At 37.1% G+C, this 25,506-nt stretch overlaps 1 protein-coding gene across 1 annotated transcript in view; it reads right to left on the bottom strand.

The window, feature by feature from the left end:
- Positions 1-25,506, bottom strand: part of LOC129280208 (probable ATP-dependent RNA helicase DDX60) — a 92,067-nt gene that overhangs the window by 36,812 nt on the left and 29,749 nt on the right. Inside the window, exons 15-26 of the mRNA XM_064111880.1 lie at positions 19,737-19,788; positions 18,723-18,914; positions 16,976-17,223; positions 12,288-12,455; positions 10,495-10,644; positions 10,011-10,130; positions 9,159-9,254; positions 7,839-7,954; positions 6,576-6,709; positions 2,794-2,948; positions 2,385-2,489; positions 1,530-1,655 (exon numbers count right to left, since the gene is read on the bottom strand). Coding sequence (XP_063967950.1) covers positions 1,530-1,655; positions 2,385-2,489; positions 2,794-2,948; positions 6,576-6,709; positions 7,839-7,954; positions 9,159-9,254; positions 10,011-10,130; positions 10,495-10,644; positions 12,288-12,455; positions 16,976-17,223; positions 18,723-18,914; positions 19,737-19,788 — 1,662 coding nt within the window. The remainder of the gene's footprint in view (positions 1-1,529; positions 1,656-2,384; positions 2,490-2,793; positions 2,949-6,575; positions 6,710-7,838; positions 7,955-9,158; positions 9,255-10,010; positions 10,131-10,494; positions 10,645-12,287; positions 12,456-16,975; positions 17,224-18,722; positions 18,915-19,736; positions 19,789-25,506) is intronic.

Raw genomic sequence — 25,506 nt, 5'->3', positions numbered from 1 at the left:
ACACCATACACCATTCTCGCTTGCCAGAAACATTAAAGACCCATTTCGGTCTACAGGTGTAGATGGTCTTGTCTGTATGTTGATAGAGTCATACCTGGCGAATAGACATCAAAAGATAAAAATATATGTTTGCTCTTGATGATTTCCCAGTGCCCTTTGGTGTCCCACAAGGATCACGATTGGGTCCCGTGTTATTTACAGCGTACACCGTCAATCTCATTTCAAATGTTCAAACATGCTTTCCTCAGATATCATGTCACTGCTATGCTGATGACACACAGCTTTATGTATCATTCAGCCCTACGGAGCATGCTCAAGAACAAGCTGTATCACTTCTAGAATCATGTATTGACTACATGTACATGTATGTACGTGGATGGATGCTCAAGAATACATGTAGTCTCATGCTAAATGATGGTAAAACTGAATTGATGATAGTTGGCACAGCGAAGCAAACATCCAAACTTGTCTTAAATGGTGTTTCTGTTGAAGACTCTGTGATACAACCATCTGTTATTGCTAGGAATCTTGGTGTACAGATTGATAGAGTTGAATATGAAAGATCATATAAACTACTGTTTGTAGATCGGCATATTACATACATGGTCTATAACATTTGTTGTATTCGAAAATATTTAGATAAGGATGTTACAAAAGAGATTGTTCATGCATGCATCATTAGCAATTTGGAATACTGTAATAGACTACTGTATGGGATCCCTGACTCTCAATTATTGAAATTGCAGAGGGTGCAAAACTCCAGTGCAAGTCTTATATTTGGTTGTACGAAATATACACGCATCACACCAATACTAAGAAACCTACATTGGTTGCCAATACAGCAGAGAATAGCATTCAAAATCTTACTAATTGTATACAAAGCACTTCTTGTTCAAGCTCCTGGCTACATTACAGAATTATTGTGGTATAAAAGCAGTAGTCATGGTCGCAATTTACGCAGTTAAACGCATCCTCTGCTTTTACAGATTCCATCCTTCAAAACAAAAGTAACGCTAGGTTATCAAATGTCATGTGTTTTGTGATTGCGGCCTCAGTCAAGTACGGCTATACTCTATAAAGAGGACTGTACTCAACGGAAGAAGCAGAAGAAAATTAAAATCTCCAAAGATGAATAATTTCCCTGTGAAGAGAGAGTATCTGTCTAACAGTGCCGGCAGTTCCTGGAAAAAAAATCAGTCAGGGTAGCACTGTTGTTCTTTGAAAGCGGTGGCTGTTAAACAGTAACAACTTTGATCATAGCAGCACCTTGGGTAAGATCAGTTTCAAGGAACTCAAAAGAGTTTGTTGCAAAGTGGTTTTGCAGACTTTCACACAGGCAAGATTTGTAGAGAATGCCTACACCTCCAACCCTGCGATGCTTTCTGGGGACATGTAGCAGTCTGTAACCAGGAGTTATTCTAGAAGCACTCGCAGGCTCATTATGCTTAAACCAGGTTTCAGTTAGGGCTAATATATCAATATCATGATCTTTAATGTGATTATGAACTACATGAATGCATTTCACATACCTTCTCATCCTGTTCTTGCTTTTTAGTCCATCGCATGAACTCAGCCAAAAGTTTTCTCTCGTATTTACGAGCATCTTGCTTCTCCAAGACAGGAATGTCTTGGAAATATACATCTGGATCCAGTGCCTAATTAGGAAACGAGGAGTATGATGCTTGGTATTCAATTTCAAAATTTCAACATTTATGCCTCAACCAATGCCAGCCCAGAGTCCGATCAGATGATCATCTCTCTAATTTGCAAACATAAACCAAGTTGATCCCACAGAAAGCTCTTTGGTTGTCAGGAGGTCAAGTATGGAACAAACCATCTGACCGACAACCGCCTTTCCCCCTCAAAAAAAAAATGCAATCGCTTACAGTGGGCAGAAGTATATTAGAATTGGAATAAACACATACAAATCTAGTTTTTAACACAAAGTCATCATGCAGAATCTATTAACAATTTGTGCAATCAACCACACTGTCAGCAGGCTACAATAGTGGAGGTCATGCATGTATATTTTGTTTCATTTCAAATTGATTACATATTAAGTAACATTTGAAGAGTATGATCTATACGAACAATTTTCATCAAAATGGCCGTCATGTTTTTTTTTTTTAAGTCATGAGATGTTATGCAAAAAAAAAGGATCTCAAACTTGCGGCCATCATGTTTTTTATATGTTTTATCCTCGTGCTTCACACTCGAACCAATTTCTTTCCTATAGACCCTTACCTTCAATTTAGTACATGTACCAATATCAACATTTTTGCATTAATTTGAATGGCTGGGAGCCTTAACACCAAACTATCATGTCTTCTATACATGAACATGTACTGTACATTGAAATCCCTCAGATATGATTGTTTCTGTACCTTGAGTTGTTGACATTCCGGGTATACCTCAAGCATGGCATCGTAGAGGATAACAGTCTCTCTGGGTGACAGACTCAAGTCTGCTGGTAGTCCATGAGATTTCAGCTGTATCAACAAATAAGGTTGGTGTTTCATAAAGTTGTTGGTAAGTTAAGAGCAACTTCACGAATAACTTTATGAGCGACTTTACGAATGACTGCAATCTTCACACAAAATAATGCATTGCACGTAATCAAATGGGAATCTCAGCAATCTACAAGGTGGCAATGGGCAGGTCTCTCAATACATGTACCTTTTGCCATTGTTAACAACCATATCGACCTTATTGACCAATCAGGGGACTTTATTCTTGAATAGAGGTTTATAAAATGTTATATTCAACGTCTATTCATAAATGTTACATTCTTACCTTTTTCAGATCCAGAACACCCACTGGATGCATTGCTACAAATTGTGATGTGTCCAAGAGAGTGTGATCTTTTGGCATAATCACATCATCTGGTTTACGAGGGTAAGGCAAGTAGACATATTTCTCCAGATCAGAATGGCGTTCCTTCCATACAACTGTCAAAAAATAAAAAATTCCTTTTGAGCTCAAATTACAAGGGTACATGTATGCCCTTGATATGATTTTTTAAGTGGTGCATGCTAAACTGGGCCCCGTCTTACAAAAAGTTACGATTTATCCAATCAATCAAAGCAGTATGGACAGCCAGCAAAATGTCAACATATGCACGTTTGTTAATAATATATTCTAACCACGATGCATATTCATGCATTTATTGTTTTCTTGAAAATTCACTGTGCTTCTCTTTGTTTACAAAGGACATTGTGCCAATTTCCTATAGAAACAATTATGACAGTGATGGATTTCCATAGATTTACGATTCATTGGATCAATCGTAACATTTTGTGAGACGGGGCCCTGGTTTTCAAATGAAACTAATCAAACTTTACAAGTGCACTGCACAAATTCCACTCAGTCAAAATGAACAGTATTTACACAGGCTAGCTTCAATAATCTTAATTAAGCGCATGTCAATAATTAAGAGATTGGTTCAATCACAGAAAGGCTACATGTATAGCCCCTCTCATCAATTTGTTTCAGAATCTGAAGTCACAAAATGGCAAAAGGACCAATGAAAATGAGATGGATTAATCATACATGTACTTCCCAGTTTATTACACATGTCTTTCACGGGCATGTTTTAGTGATTGGCTTAATCATAAAGAAGCTACAGGAAATTAACATCAAAATTTCAAATGACTTGAATATCACACAGCCACACAAAAACCCCCAAGAGGATGTCACAGTAAGTTTGGAATAATCTGAACATGGTGTTTGTCCGTTTGTACCTCACTCAGCCACACATAGATAAACGTCCCGTTAAGATAATCCCCCACTTACCGTAACATCCTCCAGCGATCTGTGGAAGGATATGTGTTAGTCCAGGTCATGTACAATATTTATTTTACCTTATTGTAGCTTTTTTTATCAGGCCAATTACTAAAAAATGCCTGTGAAGTTTATACATATTTATTTATAAACAAAAATATAATGAGAAAATGCTGGTCTTCAAACACTTTAAAAATGACATTATTTTTTTTAGAAAAAGTAGAGCGAGCAATCGCAGTAAAACAAGGCAAACTTTCAGTTCACTTTGATAAATGGAATTTATTAAACAAGTATAAAGATATTCTTGCTGAATTGTTTCACAATTTTTGTTTTTTTTTACTCATTTATTAGTATATTGCTGCTATTATTTATGTATATTGTGATTTGATTTTGAAGCAATAAAATCTATAATAATAAAAAAATGCCTGTGAAGGACATACATGTACATGTGAAAAACTTGGAAGTTTGTTTATTCCCATCTCATTTTCATTGGTCTTTCTTTTGCCATTTTGTGACTTTGGATTCTGAAACCGATTGATGTGATGGGCTATATAGCCTCTCTGTGACTGAACCAATCTCTCAATTATTGACACATGCTTTAGTTAAGATTATACATGTAAGTGTTACAGCCCTTTCAGTAAGATCTCAGGAGGGCAAGGCAATTTTTTGAGGGCACTCTAAAAATTGCCTTTGATTGCTTTTTTTAAATGAAGGGCATCAAGGCAACTTTGCAAATTCTTAAGGGCACCAAGGCAGTTTTTAAAATTCAGAAGGGCACTATAAAGGCAATTTACTGATTGTATACTGACATGTGACTTTTTATGTTCAAAAGAAGATAATAAAGTAGTTTATCTTATAATGATAACAAATGTACATAAAAATACAAAGATACATTTATCATTAACCTGTCAGCATGATTAATAAGAAGGAAAAAAATAAGAAAAATCAACATGGATCTAATATAGATTATGGATCATTGTACACAACTAGAATGTTACTGAAGCCCACTTTTCATTTTTTGAAAATAAATCTGTTTTTATCATTACAAAGATGAATTTGTTAGAAAAAATCAATTAAAATATTTTGAAATAAAATTTAATAATTTTAACAACCTCTTGTTTATTTGGAAGCTTTAATTTGATTTTTTTAAATTCCATCAATAATACAGTGTCGAGATCGAGCCTAGACATTGGATGGTTATCGTACAGTACATGTACATGTGCGATACTTGGGCTTGGGGTTCAACTCAAAACATTACAATGTCATCTCCGTTAATGTGCACACCTCGATCGAAAGTTATTAACGTGGCTTGATTTCCAAAATGATCCACGTGTGCATGCTATTTGCGCTAGTGAATCTTACCCCGGCCGAGTTTCCATGGCGATTTATGTGGATTATGGATATATACGGAAATCCAATTTAGGATTCGATAGCGCGACCAATGGATTTTCATATTTTTAACAGAGCCGCCTGCACGAACCAGCGCGGATGGGCAGTGGGGAGTGTTTACGTCTGCTACATGTAAGTATCAAATCGTATGGTAATTTGGTCATGTCATGACTTCAGTTCGATTTAGTTAGATCTATTTGCAATTGTGAGAATTCAGTTTTGGAGTTTTGGAGAGCTTGAGAATGAGAGGGCACCGACGGGGATTTGATAAAAGGGCACAGCAATGGACCGCCGTCAGTGAAGGGGACAATTTAAGGGCAGTGCGGCAACTGCTAGGGGCACCAACGGCAATCGCCGTCGGTGACTGCGAGGGATGAAGGGTTATACATGTACATGTACTGTTTCTTTTAGACTGAGTGGAATTTGTACAGTGCCCTTGTTTTTTAATTTGGCATTAGAATGTTTACTCTGATAGGGCTCTCCAGTATTCAAGAGATTCCTTGCTATCGATTACCCTTTGCTCAACCAGGGTGGAGAGAGGCAAATTTAAAGGTAAATGCTAGTTTTGGTAACGATATCAAAATGAGTTCGTACAGAATCCAATGAAATGACCACCAAAGTGTCTGTTTGTATAAATAAAACGCATGTGCCAAAGGATTCTGGAAGAAATTGTGTAATTTCTGAGAAATCAGCAAATAAGCACAGGATTCGGGTAGAGCGTCGGGCCTGACGCTCAAAGCAATAATTATACACTGTCCCACGTGCGCTTATCTGTGTTGGGGAAGTTCAGTCTGAACATTATTCAGCGTAGATTTCAAGATTTCACAAAGTTCAGTTTATGTAACTGTACCAGATCTAGATCCTCGATGACAATTAAGCCTGGTTTTACAGACTTTCTCATGAAATCAGTGTTTACTGCAACTACTGGAATTTCTCTTTAAATAAACGACTTGCTAGAGGATGCAAGGGCTCATTCACATTATTCAGCAAATTCCCAGATAAGACTGTTTTAGCTTCTTACACTGTACATGTAGCAAGAGAAGTCATGGCCTACAACTGTAATGGCTATGGCCTGCAAAATTGTGAAGGACATGCAAAAGAGAATCGACACTAAATGTATATGCAAATGATAGTACTATATGTACCTACATGTACAGCTTAACCCTAATATCTGAAACTTAAAAAAAAAACATTTCTCAATTCTTCTTAATTTTTTTTCAAAATTTTGAACTTTACAAAGAGGATTTGGTACAGTACAAGCTATTATTATCATTATTATTGTTATCACTATTATTATATTATCATTATTATTATATTATATTATTATTACCATTATCATAATTATTATTTTCAGAACTTTCAAAATTTCTACATATATTCTGGAGGCACTCTTTCCTGATACTAACCCAGTTCAACCTTGTATTTGTTGTCTACCTTCAGACCTGGTTGTTTCTTGTTTTTCTTCTTTGAACCTTGCTGCTGTTGTTTCAGTATTTCTTCTGCCTGAAGACGCTTGAAGTCTTGACTAGCTTGCAACCAGCTGATGAGGCAAAATTCAGTACAGCATTTATTGGGTAAAAAAGAAAATACTTTCTTCTGTAAGGTCAAATTTGTCAATTAATGATCTTGTACACTGTTGAATTATCATAGTTCAGGGCATTTAAAATTATTGGAATTGGCAGCATTTAAAATATAGCACTTAATAAGTAGTGTTTCTAAAAGCATTGCATACTAGCTACATGCACATGTATTACTCAGCTTTAGAATGGCTTCCCTGATCAAGTGCTCAAACATTCAAGGAATTCCTTCCTTTTATGAAGCCATCTATTACACCAGGGCTCCGTAACACAAAGGTTTGCAATCAATCGCTAAACACCAAAGACCAATCAAGATCATCGTTGCATGTGCACTCTGTTTAAAATACTGACCGGGAACCAATCAGTGTGGTTCTTTCATATTTGCAATTCATCGCAAGCCATTGTGTTACGGAGTCCTAGATAGATAGTGAAAAACAAACAATAAAAGTGGTCCGGTTAAATTTACACACCAGACCTTGTGGTTACAGCTGCTCCTCTGTCGTATCTTCCTTTGTACTCAGTCTGTGCCATTTTGCTGCATTCACTCACAAGATGAGTTACCGTTTCATCTTTGTCATGACACATTCTACATGAGGGAGATGTCTGCTCCTTTTCAACTTTGGCTCTTCGGTAATTTGTTCTAATTGCTTGGTCCTGAGCAGCAACTAGCATACTTTCTGTCTCCTTCTTTAAACTTCCTTGTTTCAGCCACTGCCAACTCTCTGGTCCAGCAAACTCATTATCATTATTATTATTAGTAGTAGTAGTAGTAGTAGTAGTAGTAGTATTGTTGTCATTATTACTAATGTTATAACTATTATGAGTATAACTACATGTATTAGTAGTAGGTAGCAGTAGTAGTATTATAAACTATAATGAGCAAAGAGCTTTATATTTTTGTTTCATAGGAATGTGCGGATGTTGTGCTTCAACTTTTAACAATATCAAATTGTTAATATATGTTGGTACACAATTTCCTCCATAATATTTCATGGTTTTTGTACAAAAAAAATATGGCCCTTGGAACAGTTTATACATCAAACCCAACTAGATCAGGCACACAATAGCCTAATACATGCAAAGAATTCTTACCCTCGTATGTCTTCCGGGCTGCGGATAGTGGCAGAGAGGGCCAGAAATGGGCATTTAATAGTGACAAGTAAATGCTCCCACACCTCTGCTCCTATTTCACCTCCAAGGCAGTGAACCTAGTAGCAAGGGTGTAGAAATACATCGAATGGTGAGGATCATAAATGGCAGCTTACCTTGTTGTAAACATACACAGAACATGAAGATTACAAGACAAAAGAATTTAGGGCACAATATCATACCTGCCAATTTTGGCAAGCCCATCAACAGGGACAAAGGGTTACATAAAAAAATATGGACATTGCTAACTGTCCTTCACAACCCTATGGATTAATTTTCAATATCAATGGGTAAAAATTGTTTGTTTTTGATTCCCTGAAATAGGGGCCATGGCAATGAAATACATGTAGAGAAAGTTGGCAAGCAAGAATTTTAAAGTATGATATAAATGAAGCTAAATGTACTCATCATTTTTATGACCAACATAGATGAATGACAGGGAGGCATCTTTTTTACATTCATCAGAAGGATTCAGTTCTGTACTGATCCTGCAATTCCAGAATTCATGAGAGGTTCAGGAGAAACCACGAAAACGTTCTTTCACCACTAATCTCCATGTTTGATGATACACAAGACAATGGTATTACAAATAAACTAAGACTTGGTTGACACTAAATGCACGCTTCGCGCATGGGCACGCACTCACATGTGGGCCAATGCGCAAACTATGCATGCCAGCTTGCGGATGGGTGCGTGGCAGTAGTGCCTGCCAAAATTTTCAACATGTTGAAAACTTTGGCACGTATTACAAACTTGTGAACTATGCGCAACCTAGTCGCGGCACTGTGTACCACGGCATGGCATCGAAATGAAAATTTTGTGGCGCAAAAAATAATAGGCACATCCCCCGGGGTAGTGGCACGCAGTTCACGACAGGCATAATTTGCAAATAGGCTAAGCATAATTCATGCATACATGTAGTTCACAAATATGTGCAAAATTGTGAGTGCAGACCACGTGATCAGTGTAAGTCGTCCTAATCATTAAAAATAGAGGGTGTCAACACCAGAACGTTGGAATATTCATATTTGCGCTAGATACATGTACGTCACAGAATAGGGTTTTGAGAATATTTGCTGAAAGCATGTCGGGACAGTGTGTGAACTATGCGCAAACTATGAGCAAACATGTCGTCATCAATGCGGGGCAATGCATGAACTGATATAGCCAAGTCGTGCCACAAAGTGTCCCGCACTGGAACACATCAATGCGGGGCAATGCGGGCACCACAATGCGTGCAAGTGTCAACCGGGCAATACTTACCTCGTCAAAGATGACATACTTGATCTTCTTTGACCATTCTTGACGACAGGGAGAAAGCAGTAAAATTTCCAAACACTGTGGGACAGTCACCAAGATCTACAAAAAAAGAAATTTATAGCACATTTAGTATTCAATTACAATCTGTTGGGCGAGGGCTGCACGATATGACAATAGCTCGCAGTTACTTCATGGACAATTCTGGTCAAATGACCTTTCATTTCTTTCATCATGATAGGCGGATTTCAAAGCAAGATATTACATAAGCATGCCTTACATAGCAGGATAAAGAAATTGAATAAACCTGGTGAGTAGAATGGCACATCAGTGAGCACTCTATGAAGGTATTTGTTGAATTTCCGCTTTAAATGCATATTATAGCATGTTGTACAATATACTTGGCAAAATGTGAAATACCAGTCATTCGTGGACGCATTGTTGTTTTTTGTAAATGTGAATGAAAAACAAAATTCAAAAGAATGTGGGAATAATCAAGACATCAAAGTTGGTGCTCATCTCATTAAATTCTAAAGCACCATATCACTTTAGTACCAATGACCTTCCTCTGATCATGCACAGAATCTTCTGATCATGCGTAGAGTGGAACTACGAACTGGCTTATAATATTGAAATATTAGAACATTGAAACTCTGATGTCTGTCGATGTTTTAATGTGTTCACGACTAGAAATACAATGTATGCAAATAAAGTAAAACATTCCCTTGACCCAAATCTGACACCAAAATCTAAAGAAAAAATAGCTAGTGCAACATTTAATTACCATCTTTTGGACAGGGATATTTTCTTCTAAAAGAAAATGTACCAGCTCAGATTATGAGTTATAATTGCATGTACCTGACAAGTGATAGCGTTACGTCGGAAGTCCCTTGAAAACACTCCACTAACGTGCATCCCAGGAGGCAGGTTTTTTTGGAAGCGTGCATACACTGTCGCAACCACTTGATTCATTAGAGCCTGTCGGTCATAAAAAGAATAATTATTACATATACAAGCCACTGTCTCAATAGAAATAATGTATCGATAACCCTTCCAAAACTTTGCATCATGTCATATTGTAAAGTATGTTACCTGTCCTGTGTACCTTTACACTGCTCATATCAATGGTGAAAACAGGAGAGCCATTTTGCTACAACATCAATATAAATATCTGTATATTATTCAGACATACATTCTAGCATTTCCCTGTACGTCCCTGTGCACCTGTGTGCATCTTAAGTACTCAACCCCATCTTGAAGTTTTTCCCAGTATTTCCAAACTGAATTTCCCCGGCAAATTGCCAACCCTGGACAAAACGATTCATTACCACTTCCCGATTACCTTGGTGGGAGAGACGTAGACGACGATTCCATCATCACTTTGACTCAGTACCTTCTCCATACAGTAATATGATGCATAGGTCTTTCCTGATGAGGTTGGCGCTACGATCAGAGCAGATGCGTTCCTGTCTACGACGTCAAGAAGTTCACGCTAAAACATAAAGGGGAAAGAGCATCCATCTTTATGAATTAAAGGAGAATGAAACCCTTGAAACCAGCTGAATCCATACCAAAGAGAAAAATCAAAGAAACATATTGCTGAAAGTTTGAGGAAGATTGAATGAATAATAAGAAAGTTATGAGCATTTGAATATTGAGATCACTAATGCCATGTAGATCCTCCCATTGGCAATGAGACCAAGATCTGTGATGTCACACACGTACAACTCCCTCATTACTTTAGTACTTATTTCACTTATATTCTCACTTTTATAGAGTCTATCACAAGGTGAGGTGTTCACTTTATATATGGGAGGACAATTACAGAGGTTTCACAACATTATATCATTGATGAATCGTTTGTCATATGATTAGAATGAGCAAAAGGAGATGTTTTGGGGAATATTTTCAGTGTCCAAAAGGGGAGAGTTGTTCATCTGTGACATCATAGATCTTGGTCGCATTGCCAATGGGAGGATCTCCATAGCATTAGTGATCTCGACATTCAAATGCTCATAACTCTTCTATTGCTAGTCCTATTTTACTCAAACTTTTGTTGATCTTATTCTTTGATTTTTCTGCTTTCACAAAAGCTAACTTGCTCCAAGAGTTTCATTCTCCTTTAAAAAAAAAGAGCATTTTATAGGAAGCATCTTTGGTTGATAGTTCAAGCATTGTATTGTAACCTTACATTTGTCAACCAAATCTGTGGTCAAATTGGATGGTGCAAACCACTGATGGTACAGTACCGATGGATCAAAATGGCCTGGGAGGGGGGGGGAATCCGCCCCCCTTTACACTTTTCACAATAAATCAGCCATGCGAAATTTTTCAACTGCTCCGCTCGCTGACTTTTTACTTTCAAATCTCGCGCAACTTCTGAGACCAAATTTGCGATGCACAGGTATGCGGTTACGAAATTATGCAACATTATGTAAGTGCATGTCACACCCAAAACTGCTCAAAAATGTTAATTCATGTACAAATCCAATGAAAATTTTGTATTTAGCCAAAATTCATAATTTTCATATATTTCATTATTATGACTTGTACTGATAAAACTTCGTTAATTTTGTCTTGTTTATGATCAGAATTGAGTCTGCAACAATTTCCATCAAAAAAACATTTAAAAAAATGAAAGTTGAAAAACTATGAAATACATAATTTAAAAAACAATAAAATACATGAGAAAAGCCATCCAATATAATTATTATCATCTATCCCACCCCTAGCAATCGAAAAGAGGGAGAAATTTGGTTAGACAAGTCATACATGTATCACTTATCACATAATGGCATCATCACTTCACAAGATCAAATTTGGTCGTTGGCATGTGACTTGCATACAGTTCATTATGACGTCACTGTCGTGCTCTTCTGCTGCTCACCGCATTGCTTTCATTGTTGTTCATGTTGTGTATTTCACGCATTCGCGCATGCACACTATACTGTTGAATATATGCTCTCATATTCAATAGCAAATTTTGTACAGGAGCCTATGGTATATTCGTCGGATTTCAATCCTTTATAGGGATATGCTCTGATACTGCACGGGCAATTGATGTAGACCAAAATACGCGTTTTTAATGCATCGCTAAAACACTTTACATAAATGATAATAAATTTAATTTCATACCTGCCAGGTGTCTGGGATGAAGTGTGGAACTCTTAGATCCTTATCAGTGCGTTCATCTCGTTTCATCCACTGACCCACAAACTGGAGTTGAAATCGTGTGCACGTCATCCCTATCGCACATTCATCTTGGCCTGGTAGTTTCTTACCACACACTGTTTTAGTCGGTTTCTGTTGTGAAATAAGGATCAATCGCTAATTCAAGCATTTCTTTATACATGCGCCACCATGCTCAATGTTGTGTGAGGCTCTTGGGTCAACTACATGTACTTTTTCAGTACAAGCATGAGCCAACAAACGTAGAGGGCAGCACCACTTTGGTTTTAGGAAGGTCCTCTCGACACACTCATTTAAAATTTTCTGACTTCGGTGTACACTGGACATTAAGATATGGGTTTAAACCTCAAACATTTATCATGGTCCAACTGCCCTGAAGCATTTTCACAGATACATGTAATATGGCCAGTTATTCTATGTCGTTCAGGCCCACATGTGGTATAGGGCTACATGCAAGTCACGCCGAGTCAAGATATATTAATCCACACATTTGTGCAGTATTCAAACCGACGTGAACGAGAAAGTTTTGGCAGAGCAATGCAAGATCACAATCTAGGCTCTGTTGTTGGGTTACATGTATGTAGATTTGCTTGGGGCAGCGACATTTAGCAGAACAATATCCCAATCTCATCAATCCATATTAATTTTCAATATGCATACTCATGAAATTTATGATAATCATTGACTTGAAATTTCCTAACAAGTGGAATGCCTCTGGCAGTCTCACCTGCATTACGCAGAACTGACTTTGAAAACAGCTACATGTATTGAATAATTATTCACAAAAGAAAACACTCATTTGATAATAAAATACTATGTCCATTGACCCGACATGACCCTTTGACCATGATCATGTGACCTAAGATGTGTGCAAAACATACTTGATTAATACTTATGTCTAGATGTATCATGAACTACATGTGGAGATCCATAAACTTTATGATGCCAATTCCACAAATACCCCCAACATTATCAAAGTTCAATGACCCTATATAGAAAGACCTTTGACCTTGGTAATGTGACCTGAAACTTGCACAGGATGTTCAGGGATACTTAATTGCTCTTACATGTATGTCTAAGTTTCATGAACTAGATCCATAAAATTTAAAAGTTATGACAATTCCACAAATATCCCAACATGATAAAAGTTTGTTGACCCTAAGTGACCTTTGACCTTGGTCACATGACCAGAAACGCAGGCAGGATCTTATGTCTAAGTTTCATGAACTAGGTCCATATACTTTCTAAGTTATGACGACATTTCAAAAACTTAACCTTGGTTAAGATTTCGGTTACACTTCGTAATTCCGAAGGTTCTTTATTCCGAAGGTTCGTAATTCCGAAACACGCAAATTGCCTATACCTCGATGTTCGTTAATCCGAAAACGTAAAAGGGTTCGTTAATCCGAACATTTGTGGCGTTATTCCGAAGGTTCGATAATCCGAAAACGAAATAAGATTCGATGTTCCGAAGGAATTACGAACCTCATTTCGTTTTCGGACTAACGAACCTTTGGAATTACGAACCTTCGGAAATACGAACCTTCGGAATATCCGAACCTTCAGAATAACGAAGCTTCGGAAATACGAATGTATGCAAAGATATCAATATTGATTCCCCCAACATGGTCTAAGTTCATTGACCCTAAATGACCTTTAACCTTCATCATGTGACCTGAAACCACGGCGAGATGTTCAGTAATACTTGATTACCCTTAAACCCAAGTTTCATGAAGTAGGTCCATATACTTTCTAAGTTATGATGACATTTCAAAAACTTAACCTTGGTTAAGATTTCAATGTTGACGACGCTGCCATCGGAAAAGCGGCGCCTATAGTCTCGCTCTACTATGCAGGCGAGACAGAAATAAAGAAATACAGTGTACTTTGAAATAATTAATAAACATATTTTCATTGAAGTAATATCATTGATGAAAAATTATGAAATTGAACAAAAAAATAAAATATCAGCTCTGCAATCTACCAAAAAAGTAATCTGAGAGAGAAGGTGGTCACAAAATCTGAGTAAAGTGGACCTTCCTAAAAAGTGCTGCTGCCCTCTACGTTCGTTGGCATGGGCCGTGAGAGAGAAGCAAAGAATTAAAGAAATATTTAACAGAACAAGCAATCCCACAGACAGGGAAGGAGAATGTGGATTAACCAGTCATACATGTACATGTAATTGAGATTCCAAGAGTAATGTGGTATTTAAATGAGGTTCGTAACCACGTTGAAAGAGAAACACAACTCAAAAACAACAGAATCACTGCAATCTGGCAGCCTTTAACCCTATCTAGGCTGGGGTATTTTGGGAGTTCATATGGCCGGGGGGGGGGGGGGGGCCTCACAGGCCCCCCCTTGAGATCTCGGCCGTCGACTGCGCCAAAAATTGGCATGCGGGTTGTCTGGGACATAATCTACAAAATTGTATAGTAATATATTTCATGCGAATTGCTATTAAGTGATTATGCTAATTTATGCGTAATTAGTATGCGAAATCATACTTTTTCCTCTAATTCCCTAAATAAAGCTCCAAATTTTCTAATTTTTGGTATAGAAACTCTTTGTGGTGTTCTTAGCAAGTGTACATAAACAAAATTGCGATATCAAATAATTTTCTTATGTATTATATTGTTTTTGCAATTCCTTTTTTTTTTTACCTTTTGTTTTTCATTGTTTTTTCAATGAAATTTATTGGGGACTCTTCTGAGATCATAAAAAGCATGAAATAAATTAATTTAGACCAGCAAAACTAAAAATAATCATACATTTATGATTTTTGGTTGAAAATTTGCATTGACTTTGTACACAAAATCACGTTTTTGAGCAATTTTTGGTCTGACATGCACTTACATAATGTTGCTTAATTTCGGAACCACGTACCCCGGTGACGCAAAATTGGTCTCAAAAGTTGCCCAAGACTTGCAAGTAAAAAGTAAGCGAGCGGCACGGTCAAAAAAATTCGCACGGCGAAAATATTGCGCGGATCGTTGAGGGGGGCCTCCGAGGCCCCCCCCCCCCCCCCCCCCGGCCTAGATAGGGTTAAGTTGTATTTTGCTATCATCATTCATTTTGCCTCATACTATAGACCTATAGATATCAATATTCCTTGTATTTTACATAACAAGTGGAATGCCTTTGGCGGTCTCACCTGCATCACGCAATAACAAGTGGAATGCCTCTGGTGGTCTCACCTGCATCACGCAATTCAATATAGCACCAGTGCTGACTTTGAAAACTACTTTCAAATAATAACATGTATTCACAAAAAAGACCATTCATATACATGTAATGATACAATACTAGTTTCACTGATGACATTTGACCTTGATCATGTGACCTAAAACTTGTCAGTGAAACTTGATTACCCCTAAATCCACATTTTGTACACTATATCTATAAACTTTGAAAGTTATGACAGCAAACTAATAATTACCTCTAAAATGGCCAAAGTTCAATGACCTTTGACTTTGGTCATGTGACCTGAAACTCGGACGAAATGTTCAAAGATACTTGATTACTCTTATGTCCAAGTTTCATGAATCAGATCCATAATCTTTCAAAGTTATGATGGTAATTCAACAAATACCCCCCCACATGGCCAAAGTTCATTGACCTTTGACCTTGATCATGTGACCTGAAACTTACACAGGATGTTCAGTGATACTTGATTACTCATATGTCCAAGTTTCATGAATCAGATCCATAAACTTTCAATGTTGTATAATGGTAATTCAACAGATAACCCCAATTTTTTTTTTTCATTGACCCTAAATGACCTTTGACCTTGGTCATGTGACATAAAACTCAAGCAGGATGTTCAGTAATACTTGATTAACCTTATGTCCAAGTTTCATAACCTAGGTCCACATATTTTTTAAGTTATGATGACATTTCAAAAACTTAACCTTAGGTTAAGATTTTGATGTTGATTCCACCAACAAGGTCTAAGTTCATTGACCCTAAATGACCTTTGACCTTGGTTGTGTGACCTGAAACTCAGGCAGGATGTTTAGTAATACTTGATTAACCTTATGGCCAAGTTTCATGAACTAGGTCCATATACTTTTTAAGTTATGCTGTCATTTCAAAAACTTAACCTTAGGTTAAGATTTGGTGTTGACGCCGCCGCCGCCGTCGTCGGAAAAGCGGCGCCTATAGTCTCACTCTGCTATGCAGGTGAGACAAAAATGAATTGGAAAATGAAAACTAAGAATCTTTGGTTATTTCACGAGTAAATAGTAATGTTCATGAGATATGTGGTCAAAGCCTACATGCTTTGCTCTTGTCAGATCTACGGGACAGACACCAGACTGGCTGATGATATGTTATTGGTAATAACATATTGCTTTAGTCTCTTATTTGGTTTATCTGGTGGTACATGTAATGTACATGTAGTAGGGATCCCTTTGTAGGAGCTATACGCTTTCTGTCATTCCCCAATGCCCTTGAAAAAAATAATCCCTTTTGCAGCTCATACTGGAAGCTTGATGAGAATGAATATAGATTGTTGCCATTTGGAGGAGTAAATGCAGATTTTTTTTTCACCTTATGAAAACTGTGTACTGTACCTGTATGAGTTATTAAGATGTAGTCAAGTAGTGTCTTAGGAATACCAAAGAAACCGTCCTTACCTTGTAAGCAGCAGCTTTGCTTTCTGCTGTCCCCTGTAAGCCCTCAATGTACTCAGCAAAGGGTGTGAACCCGAGGCCTCTCATGTACGCTCCTATCAGATGGAAATGTTTCTTGCTCAACTTTTCCTTTAGCTTCAAGATTTCCTGACAGCAGATGAAGAGCATTATGGGATAGTACATGGGATCTTTCTCCGACACTTCACTGAACGTAGAGGATTGGATGTCCGTGGTGTTCCTTGCAGTTTTCACTGTTGAAACAACAGAAATTAATTGAATATCAAAGCCATGATATAAAAACTATCTTTGGTTGTGAGCACTTTTCATACAATATATAAGCAGTGAGAATGGGTCCATGAAAATTCAATATGAGGCAGTACACATGGAACAGGATGTACTTGGCCCACTTTAAATCAGTGTAAATTGGCCTGATTAAAGGCAAAAACATACATGCAATTTGCATAATCAATTATTTCAAGATATACTCAAATTTTTTTTTTTTCAAATATTCCTATGCAGTCTTGTAGTTCAAATCCAAGCTCTACGTGCGCGCAATTTTTTGCGGCTACTGCACGATCAGCGGCCGAGATCTGAAGGGGTTAAAAAAAGACCGGGGCTCCGTAACACAAAGATTAGCGATCAATCGCTAAATGGACTGGCCAGCAAAGATCAATGTTACACACGCATTTGGTTTAAAATAATGACCAGGAATCAATCAGTGTGGTGCTTTCATATTTGCAATTCATCGCAAACCTTTATGTTACGTAGCCCTGGTCTGAACAACATGTATACATGTATGTAGCCTAGTTAATTATCAGGGTTCAAGCGATACAGAACTGACCCAAAGCGCATGTGGCCTCTTACATGTATCAACTGAGAGTTATGAAAACTAATCTTATGAATAAACATTATATTGCTACAGAAAATATAGTGCACCACTACCAGTTTACATGTATATAAATGAGCCTATGCATATAATTGTATTCACATAGGAAAACTCATATGTTTTGAGGAGAAAGGTACTTGTTTTGCCACTTGGTAACATAACCACTGCAATATGAATTTACTGAGAAGAAAATGAGTGTATTATTATTCAATTGGGCCTAAGTGTTTATTATAAGACTGCACTGCAAAGAATGTTGCATTATGGGATAGGAATCAGGCCAGAGTGAGATGTTGTAGACTTGAGGTGGTAGGTACATGTACATTAATAAAATGCTACACTAAAGGCTGTATGTTTAAGCAAACTTGTAAGCTTTGATTAAATGCAACTGTGGTTTTGCAGAAACAACTTTCAAAAGATCATTCAGATCATTCTAGGGTAAACAAGAGTGTTGCTAGGGCAAGCACATAATACACCGCATGTAACACAGAAAATTGAGTTATTGGTCAAGCAAAAATAAGTGAAAGGTGGCGATTTGAACTTTTGACCTCAAAATCAATAGGCTTTCTAGGATTCATGCTAGTATAATACACACCAAATTATATGAGCCTAAGTGAAGTTAAACTGAAGTTATCGGGTTTAAAAGGACTGCAGAAGGGTACGATGAAAACATGTCACTGTGACCTTGACCTTTGGACCTCAAAATCAATAGGCTTCCTGGGATTCATGCTAGTATCTACATACCAAATTATTTGAGCCTACATGTGTCAAACTGAAGTTATCGCGTTTAAAAGGAAAGTTAACGGACGGACGGACACCAAGCATGATAAAGAAGTAAATAAATGCACCCCAAAACAGAAAACTTACCAGCTTTTAATGCAATCCAATAGCAGTCCATCTTTGCCAACAGAGCCTCTATGGTCCACTTGTCTGATGCACAGTGACTCACAAAGTCATGTATTATTTTCAGAACAGATGTAAACTTCTCCTTCAATATTTCTGACTTGATGTTTGTTAGGATATTTGACCACCTTTCAGCAGCTTCAGATTCTGATTTCTCTGCATGGATTAAATATTGGATTCAAAATCAGAAGGGTCCCCGTTGGTTGATGTAAATAAAGATGTGGGTGTTGACTCCATCTTTATGGTAGTTGTGACATTGAAGCATGTCAATCAATATTCAGTCTGTTCAGAGCTTGGAAAGATGTTTGTATCACAAAGATATTTTTTTTAATCAAGCACATTTTGATCAGGTAACTTTTCATTGAGTAACTTTCTGATTGGGCAGCTTTTGATCAGTTACACCTTTAGATTGGGTAGCCCGTGATCGGGTACCTTTTGATCAGACACTGTTTGATTGGGTACATGTACCTTTTAATTAGGAACGTTTTCATCAGGTACCTTTTGATTGTGTGGCTTTTGATTGGGTACCTTTTGATCAGACACCTTTCGATCAGGTACCTATTGATCAGGTACCTTTTGATTGGGTACTACTAGATTGGGTATCATTTGATCAGGTACCTTTTGATCTGGTATCTTTAAATCGAGCACCTTTTGATCAGTACCTTTAGATCATTTACCTTTTGATTAGGTATTTTTTACTTGGGTACCGCTTGATCGGGTAGCTTTTGAGTACCGCTTGATTGGGTATCTTTTGATCGGGTAGCTGTTAATTTGGTACCTTTTGGTACCTTTCGATCGGGTACCTTTTGATCAGGTACCTTTTGACTGTGTACATTTTGATCAGGCACTTACGACCTTGCACTTTTCGATTGCACACCTCTGATGGGATATCTTTTGATCAGGTACCCGCTCGAAAAAGATTTTCAAATACAATCACAACATTTCTGAAAAGCTCCCCTGATGACATGTTTCTCTCACCTCGATCCTTTTGATCTTTTTCTTGAAGTATCTTCTCTTTCTTTGTCACATTCTGAAAATGGAAAAAAAAATGCACGTAATAAACTGTCTCTAATAATGTTTCATAGGTGTAATTGTTCCTCACCAACAAGTTTCGGATCAGGCTAATAGTAAATTTTGTTGGTGTAAAATATTCCATTGCTGTTTGCAGTTACTTGGCAGATTTCAGTATGCTTATTAAAAGTAACATTAATGTTGACAGAAATCACAAAATTTCTGAGGAAAGCTCATCACAGCAGCATTGGTATTAAAATTCTTCTTTTGCTGTTTGCCGCCCGGGTTCATGCTGTGGTTTGGTGCCCCTGTCTGCAGGGAATCCACTTATTCATCCCTTTTTTAAAAAGGGAACCTACTCAAAAGTCTGTGCCATGTCTTTAGTTGGAATCATAGGCGGCGGAAGCAGGGGGGGGGGGACAGAGGGGACACGTCCCCCCTAAATTTCAGGAGGGGGCGGTCCCCCCTAAAAAAAGAAAGAGAGAAACAAAAAGGGAAGGAAGAAAAGAAGTAGTAAGAAAGGAATAAAAAAGAAAGAAAAAAAAAAAAAAAAAAGATGAAAGGAAAAGGAAAAAGATAACAAGTAAACTTAACAACTGAAACAAAGAAATATTAAAACCTATATAGAATAGTGAAAAATGGCCGATATTACTATGGAAAATACAAAAATTTTAAACTCGGTCCTGTATCTTTAAAGAAACAATGTTCTAATGGGATTAACTTGGCAATTTTAGGATGTTGATTTCATATAAATATATATTTTTTTTACAAAATGCCCTCTGGAGATATCACAATTCTGAAGCTGCCAGGGGCTTTGCTTCCTGGACCCCACCCACTACACGAAGACTATGTAAAAAAAAAAAGAGCAAGATAAGAACAAAAAGAAATGTGAATAAAATAAGGGGAGGGGATAATTGGAAAATATCGGGTCATTACATAAAAATGAAATTTTTGCTCACACTTCGCACTCGCATTCCCTGTTAAGTGAGATAATCTGCTCACTAGGATACCATCGAGCTTCGAATATCCAATTTTAATATCCAATTTTAAAGTCAATATGCACAAATTACTTTTGTGATTCGAGTTTCCATTGCATTTTGTTCATGCTTACAAAAAGTACTGAACATCAAAAAATTCAGCTAGCGCTACGTGCTAGCATTATTTGACAGGCAAATTTAGTGGGATACGTATTCTCTCCATGTATTACAGAAAACAGTAATTCAAGTGTTACCGTCTCAAGTCATTATATCACTTATTTTCATCTCACTCGTTGCATCCATTGTCTAGTAACATGACCATCCTGTTCATCGTTTCAAAAAGTGCTTAGAATCCAAAGTTTAGGGTCAGAATATCATTTTTTTTTAGCTCGCGCTTCGCGCTCGCATCAATTGTTCAGATACTGTAGATACCCATCCTGTTTATGGTCACAATAAGTGTATTAGAATTGTAAGGTTTGGGTAGTGATTAGAATGTCAAAATTTTAGGTCAGGTTATCAAAAATTTTCAGATCGCGCTTTCCGCTCGCATAAAAGGTTTATTTATTGGTATTGGTGGTGATTTTTTACCTGATTGCTAAGAAAGCATGAATGCTTGTAAGCAAGCAACCAGAGGACCGACGGCTTAAGGTCCTCTCCGAAGGACCTGGTACTGAGGATTAATGCCTTACCAAAGGGCACTAGCGCACTAAGTGAGAATCGAACCCGGGTCACCGGAATACGAGTCCCCCGCTCTACCGACTGAGCTATCGCGCCTCCAAATTTAGACCAAATTTAGACTAAATCCAAATTTAGACCAGGGCTTCTCAACCTTTTTTTACTAGAGGACCACTTTGACTCTCAAATTTTTTTCGAGGCCCACCTACCAAAATTTTAAGAAAGCAATATGACTACTTGTCTCGACTCGATGATAGACAATGATTATAATGGGCATATTAGTGCGTATAACTTTCAGTAGCCCGGCCTTTGAGCCCCTCCTCCAAACGTATACAACCATGACAACATAACAACTTAATAACAAGAATGCTGAATATATACCTTCAACATTCGACACACATTGCTTATGATTTTGCATCACTGCCAGTCATGATGAATCCAAATTAAATGTATTCAGGGTCATATTTTCTTACAGTTACATTCAGAGACTTTACAATTTGTTTCCTCCATCGCCCTTTTTAAATCGCTTAAAAAAAGGGTCCATTTTGATGAAAGTATGTTTTCAGGAAATTTGAACACAAAGCCCTGAAGCACGTTCGAAACAAACAGTTCAAGAACTAACTGCATTCGCAAAGGTCCGGTAAATGGGCGACAATTAACTAAATTCTACACAACGTGCATACATGATGAGGTTCACATCAAAGTTAGATCGAAACCATCATAATCTGTATGCATATTGCAACATGCATAAAGCATGCTTTACCTTTGTTTGACCCACGTAGACCGATCAAACAACATATTTGGGCTGTCGGACAGGTCCTGGTGGGTGTTTCACAAAGATTTAAGTATGACCTAGAGTCGCACTTAAATACCAAGTTGCGTACGGTATGAAAGGCTTGACCGCATTGGTCAGATCATGTCATGAGGACGCGCACTAATGCTTATTTCTCAATAGGATCGCGCGTTGCATATCATGTACATGTACATTGTACGCTCGGCATTTAAGTGCGACTTAAGTCATACTTAAATCTTTGTGAAACACCCCCCAGGTCTGTGAAATATACTATAGTTTTCCCCCATTTTTTTTTCTTCCTCTGAAGCTTCTCGCGGCCCACCGTTTGAGATGCGCCGATTTAGACAATATCCTGTTCATCATTCATGTTCATGGGGGCACCGTTTTCGAAAAAGTACACAATGGTACCAAAATCAGGTAGGGCACACGGGGTGCAAAATCCTGTAAATGCGCCTGCCTTGTTAGATATCTCATTCTGTTTGTAAGAAAAACTAAGATGTACTTAATACTACAGACTTTAGTGTAGACTACCCTTAAAAAAACAGCTTTTATTATTTTTACTTTCATTGACGACGGTCATTTAGTTAGATGCTTTTCATGGCTGGAATGTCACACACAAATTTTAATGAAAAACAATAAAAAAATAAACAAGTGGAACGCCTCTGGCAGTCTCGCCTGCATTACGCCATTCAATATACATGTAGAAGCATTGCTGACTTTGAAAAACAACTATTGAATAGTTATTTACAAAAAATAACCCACAATTCATATGATAATAAAATGCTATGTTCATTTACCCTAAATGACCTTTGAACTTGGTCATGTTCAATGATACTTGATTACTCTAATGTCTAAGTTTCATGAACTAGATGTACATGTAGGTCTTCAACTTTCGAAGTTACATGTACATGTATGATGGCAATTCAGCAAATACCTCCAACATGGCCAAAGTTCGCTGACCCCAAATGACCTTTGACCTCGGTCATGTGACCTTGAACTTGCACAGGATGTTTGCTGATACATGATTGCTCTTATATCCAAGTTTCATTAACTACATGTAGATCTATAAACTCTCAAAGTTATGATGGCAATTCAACTAATTCCCCCAACATAATCTACATGTAAGTTCATGGACCCTATTACAACCTTTGACCTTGGTCATGTGACCTAAAATTCAAAAAGGATGTTCAGTGATACTTGATTACTCTTCTGTCCAAGTTTCATGAACCAGATCCATAAACTTTAAAAGTTATGATGGAAATCAAACAAATACCCCCAACATGACCAAAGTTCATTGACCCTAAATGACCTTTGACCTTGGTCATGTGACCTGAAACTCAGGCATGGAGTTCAATAATATTTGATTACCCTTATGGCCCATATGCTTTCTAAGTTATGATGACGTTTCAAAAACTTAACCTTCGGATAAGATTTGATGTTGACGACGACGCCGTCGGAAAAGTATCGCCTATAGTCTCACTCTGCTATGCAAGCAAGACAAAAACAAACAAATAAATTAAAATTTAAAAAATATATATACTGTACATAAAAAATTGGTTTTGGTTCCAAAATTCATTTTCAAGGACAATAATAATAATAATAATAACGCAGTTCTTGTATAGCGCATATCACATTATGTCATAACGTCCCTATGCGCTTCCAATGGACTTGGATATTATTACCCTGGCACCACAGCCTTTTACAGCGCGGTGGCATTTCAAGGAATAAATTCATGCCAGGTACCCATTCACCTCACCTGGGTTGAGTGCAGCACAATGTGGATGAATTTCTTGCTGAAGGAAATTACGCCATGGCTGGGATTCAAACCCACGACCCTCTGCTTCAAAGTCAGAAGACTAATCCACTGGGCCACAACGCTCCACATAATTTTTAGGAATGCTAAAAAAATCGTAAGGAATGCTACAAAAAATATTTTCACCCAAAATAAGCTTTCTACGAGTATTAATTAGGTGAATTAGAGCAAAATTTATGATTTCATGCAAAAGTTACCACCCCAAACCATCAATAAGTCACCAGGGAAGGTTCTCTTAGACTGATGATAGCAAAAATAGTAAATTGGTCTTCAAAAAGCCAAAATTAAAAACTAAGCTTGTCTGAAGGAGTATTTCTTCATCTTTATACTGTAAGAAAGTTGTAAAGTTGAATAAACTAGCACATCAATGATGTGGAGCTCATCTGGCATCTCGCAACGAAATTTAACACAATTTTTAATTTCAGCCCAGTTGACACTGTAGTGAATTATATTGGTGACATAAATTAAGGATATAGAATTGAAATTGATGAAGAAATGACATAAAAGCATTTTTTTTTTCTATTAATTAATATATTTCATATAAATTAAGCATAAATCATTTTCTAGTCAAACTTTCTAAACTCTGTGTAGAACCTTGGTGAACCTCATGTACTGTAGCTCTCAGATGGAACAAAAATAATCAAAATCAATCAACAAATAAATAAGTATTTTTGTGAGTTTTGAAAATATATGAATAAATTAGCATATTTAATGAGTTTCAAAATTCTGTGTTGAAATTTTGTATCACCACCTAGAGCTATCATATAAAGCAAACAAAATTGAAATTGATCGACAAATGAAGGAGAAAAAACATTTTTTGTGATTTATGAATAAATTTTGCATAAATTAGCATAAATAATTTTCTAGACAAAATTTCAAATTGTGTGTACAAGTTTGGTGAACCTCATGCAGCTCTACCAGATGGAAGAAAAAATGAATAAAAATCGGTCAACAAATAATGAAGAAAAGGCATTTTCTGTGATTTATGAACAAATTTTGCATAAATTAGCATAAATAATTTTCTACTCCAAATTTCAAAATTCTGTGTAGAAGTTTGGTGAAACTCACGAAGTTCTACCAGATGGAAGAAAAAAAATCAAAATCGGTCAACTAATAAAGAAGAAGCATTTTATGTGAATTTTTAAAAATATGCATGAATTAATTTTGCATAAATTAGCATAAAAATTGTTCTAGTCAAAATTTCAAAATTCTGTGTAGAAGTTTGGTGGACCTCATGAAGCTCTACCAGATGTTAGCAAAAAAATCCAAATCGGTCAACAAATAAAGAAGCATTTTTTGTGAATTTTGAAAAATGTGCATAAATTAGCATATTTAATGAGTTTCAATATTCTGTGTAGAAGTTTTTAATCCCCCACCTAGTGCTATCATATAAAGCAAACAGAATTGAAATCGGACTTGAAATGGCGAAGAAGAAGCATTTTGAAATTGTGGACGGACGACATACGACGGACGCTACGC

The sequence above is a fragment of the Lytechinus pictus genome, chromosome 17 (assembly GCF_037042905.1).
Source record: "Lytechinus pictus isolate F3 Inbred chromosome 17, Lp3.0, whole genome shotgun sequence".
Taxonomy (NCBI): Eukaryota; Metazoa; Echinodermata; class Echinoidea; order Temnopleuroida; family Toxopneustidae; genus Lytechinus; species Lytechinus pictus.
This window is presented reverse-complemented; position numbering and strand designations above follow the sequence as displayed.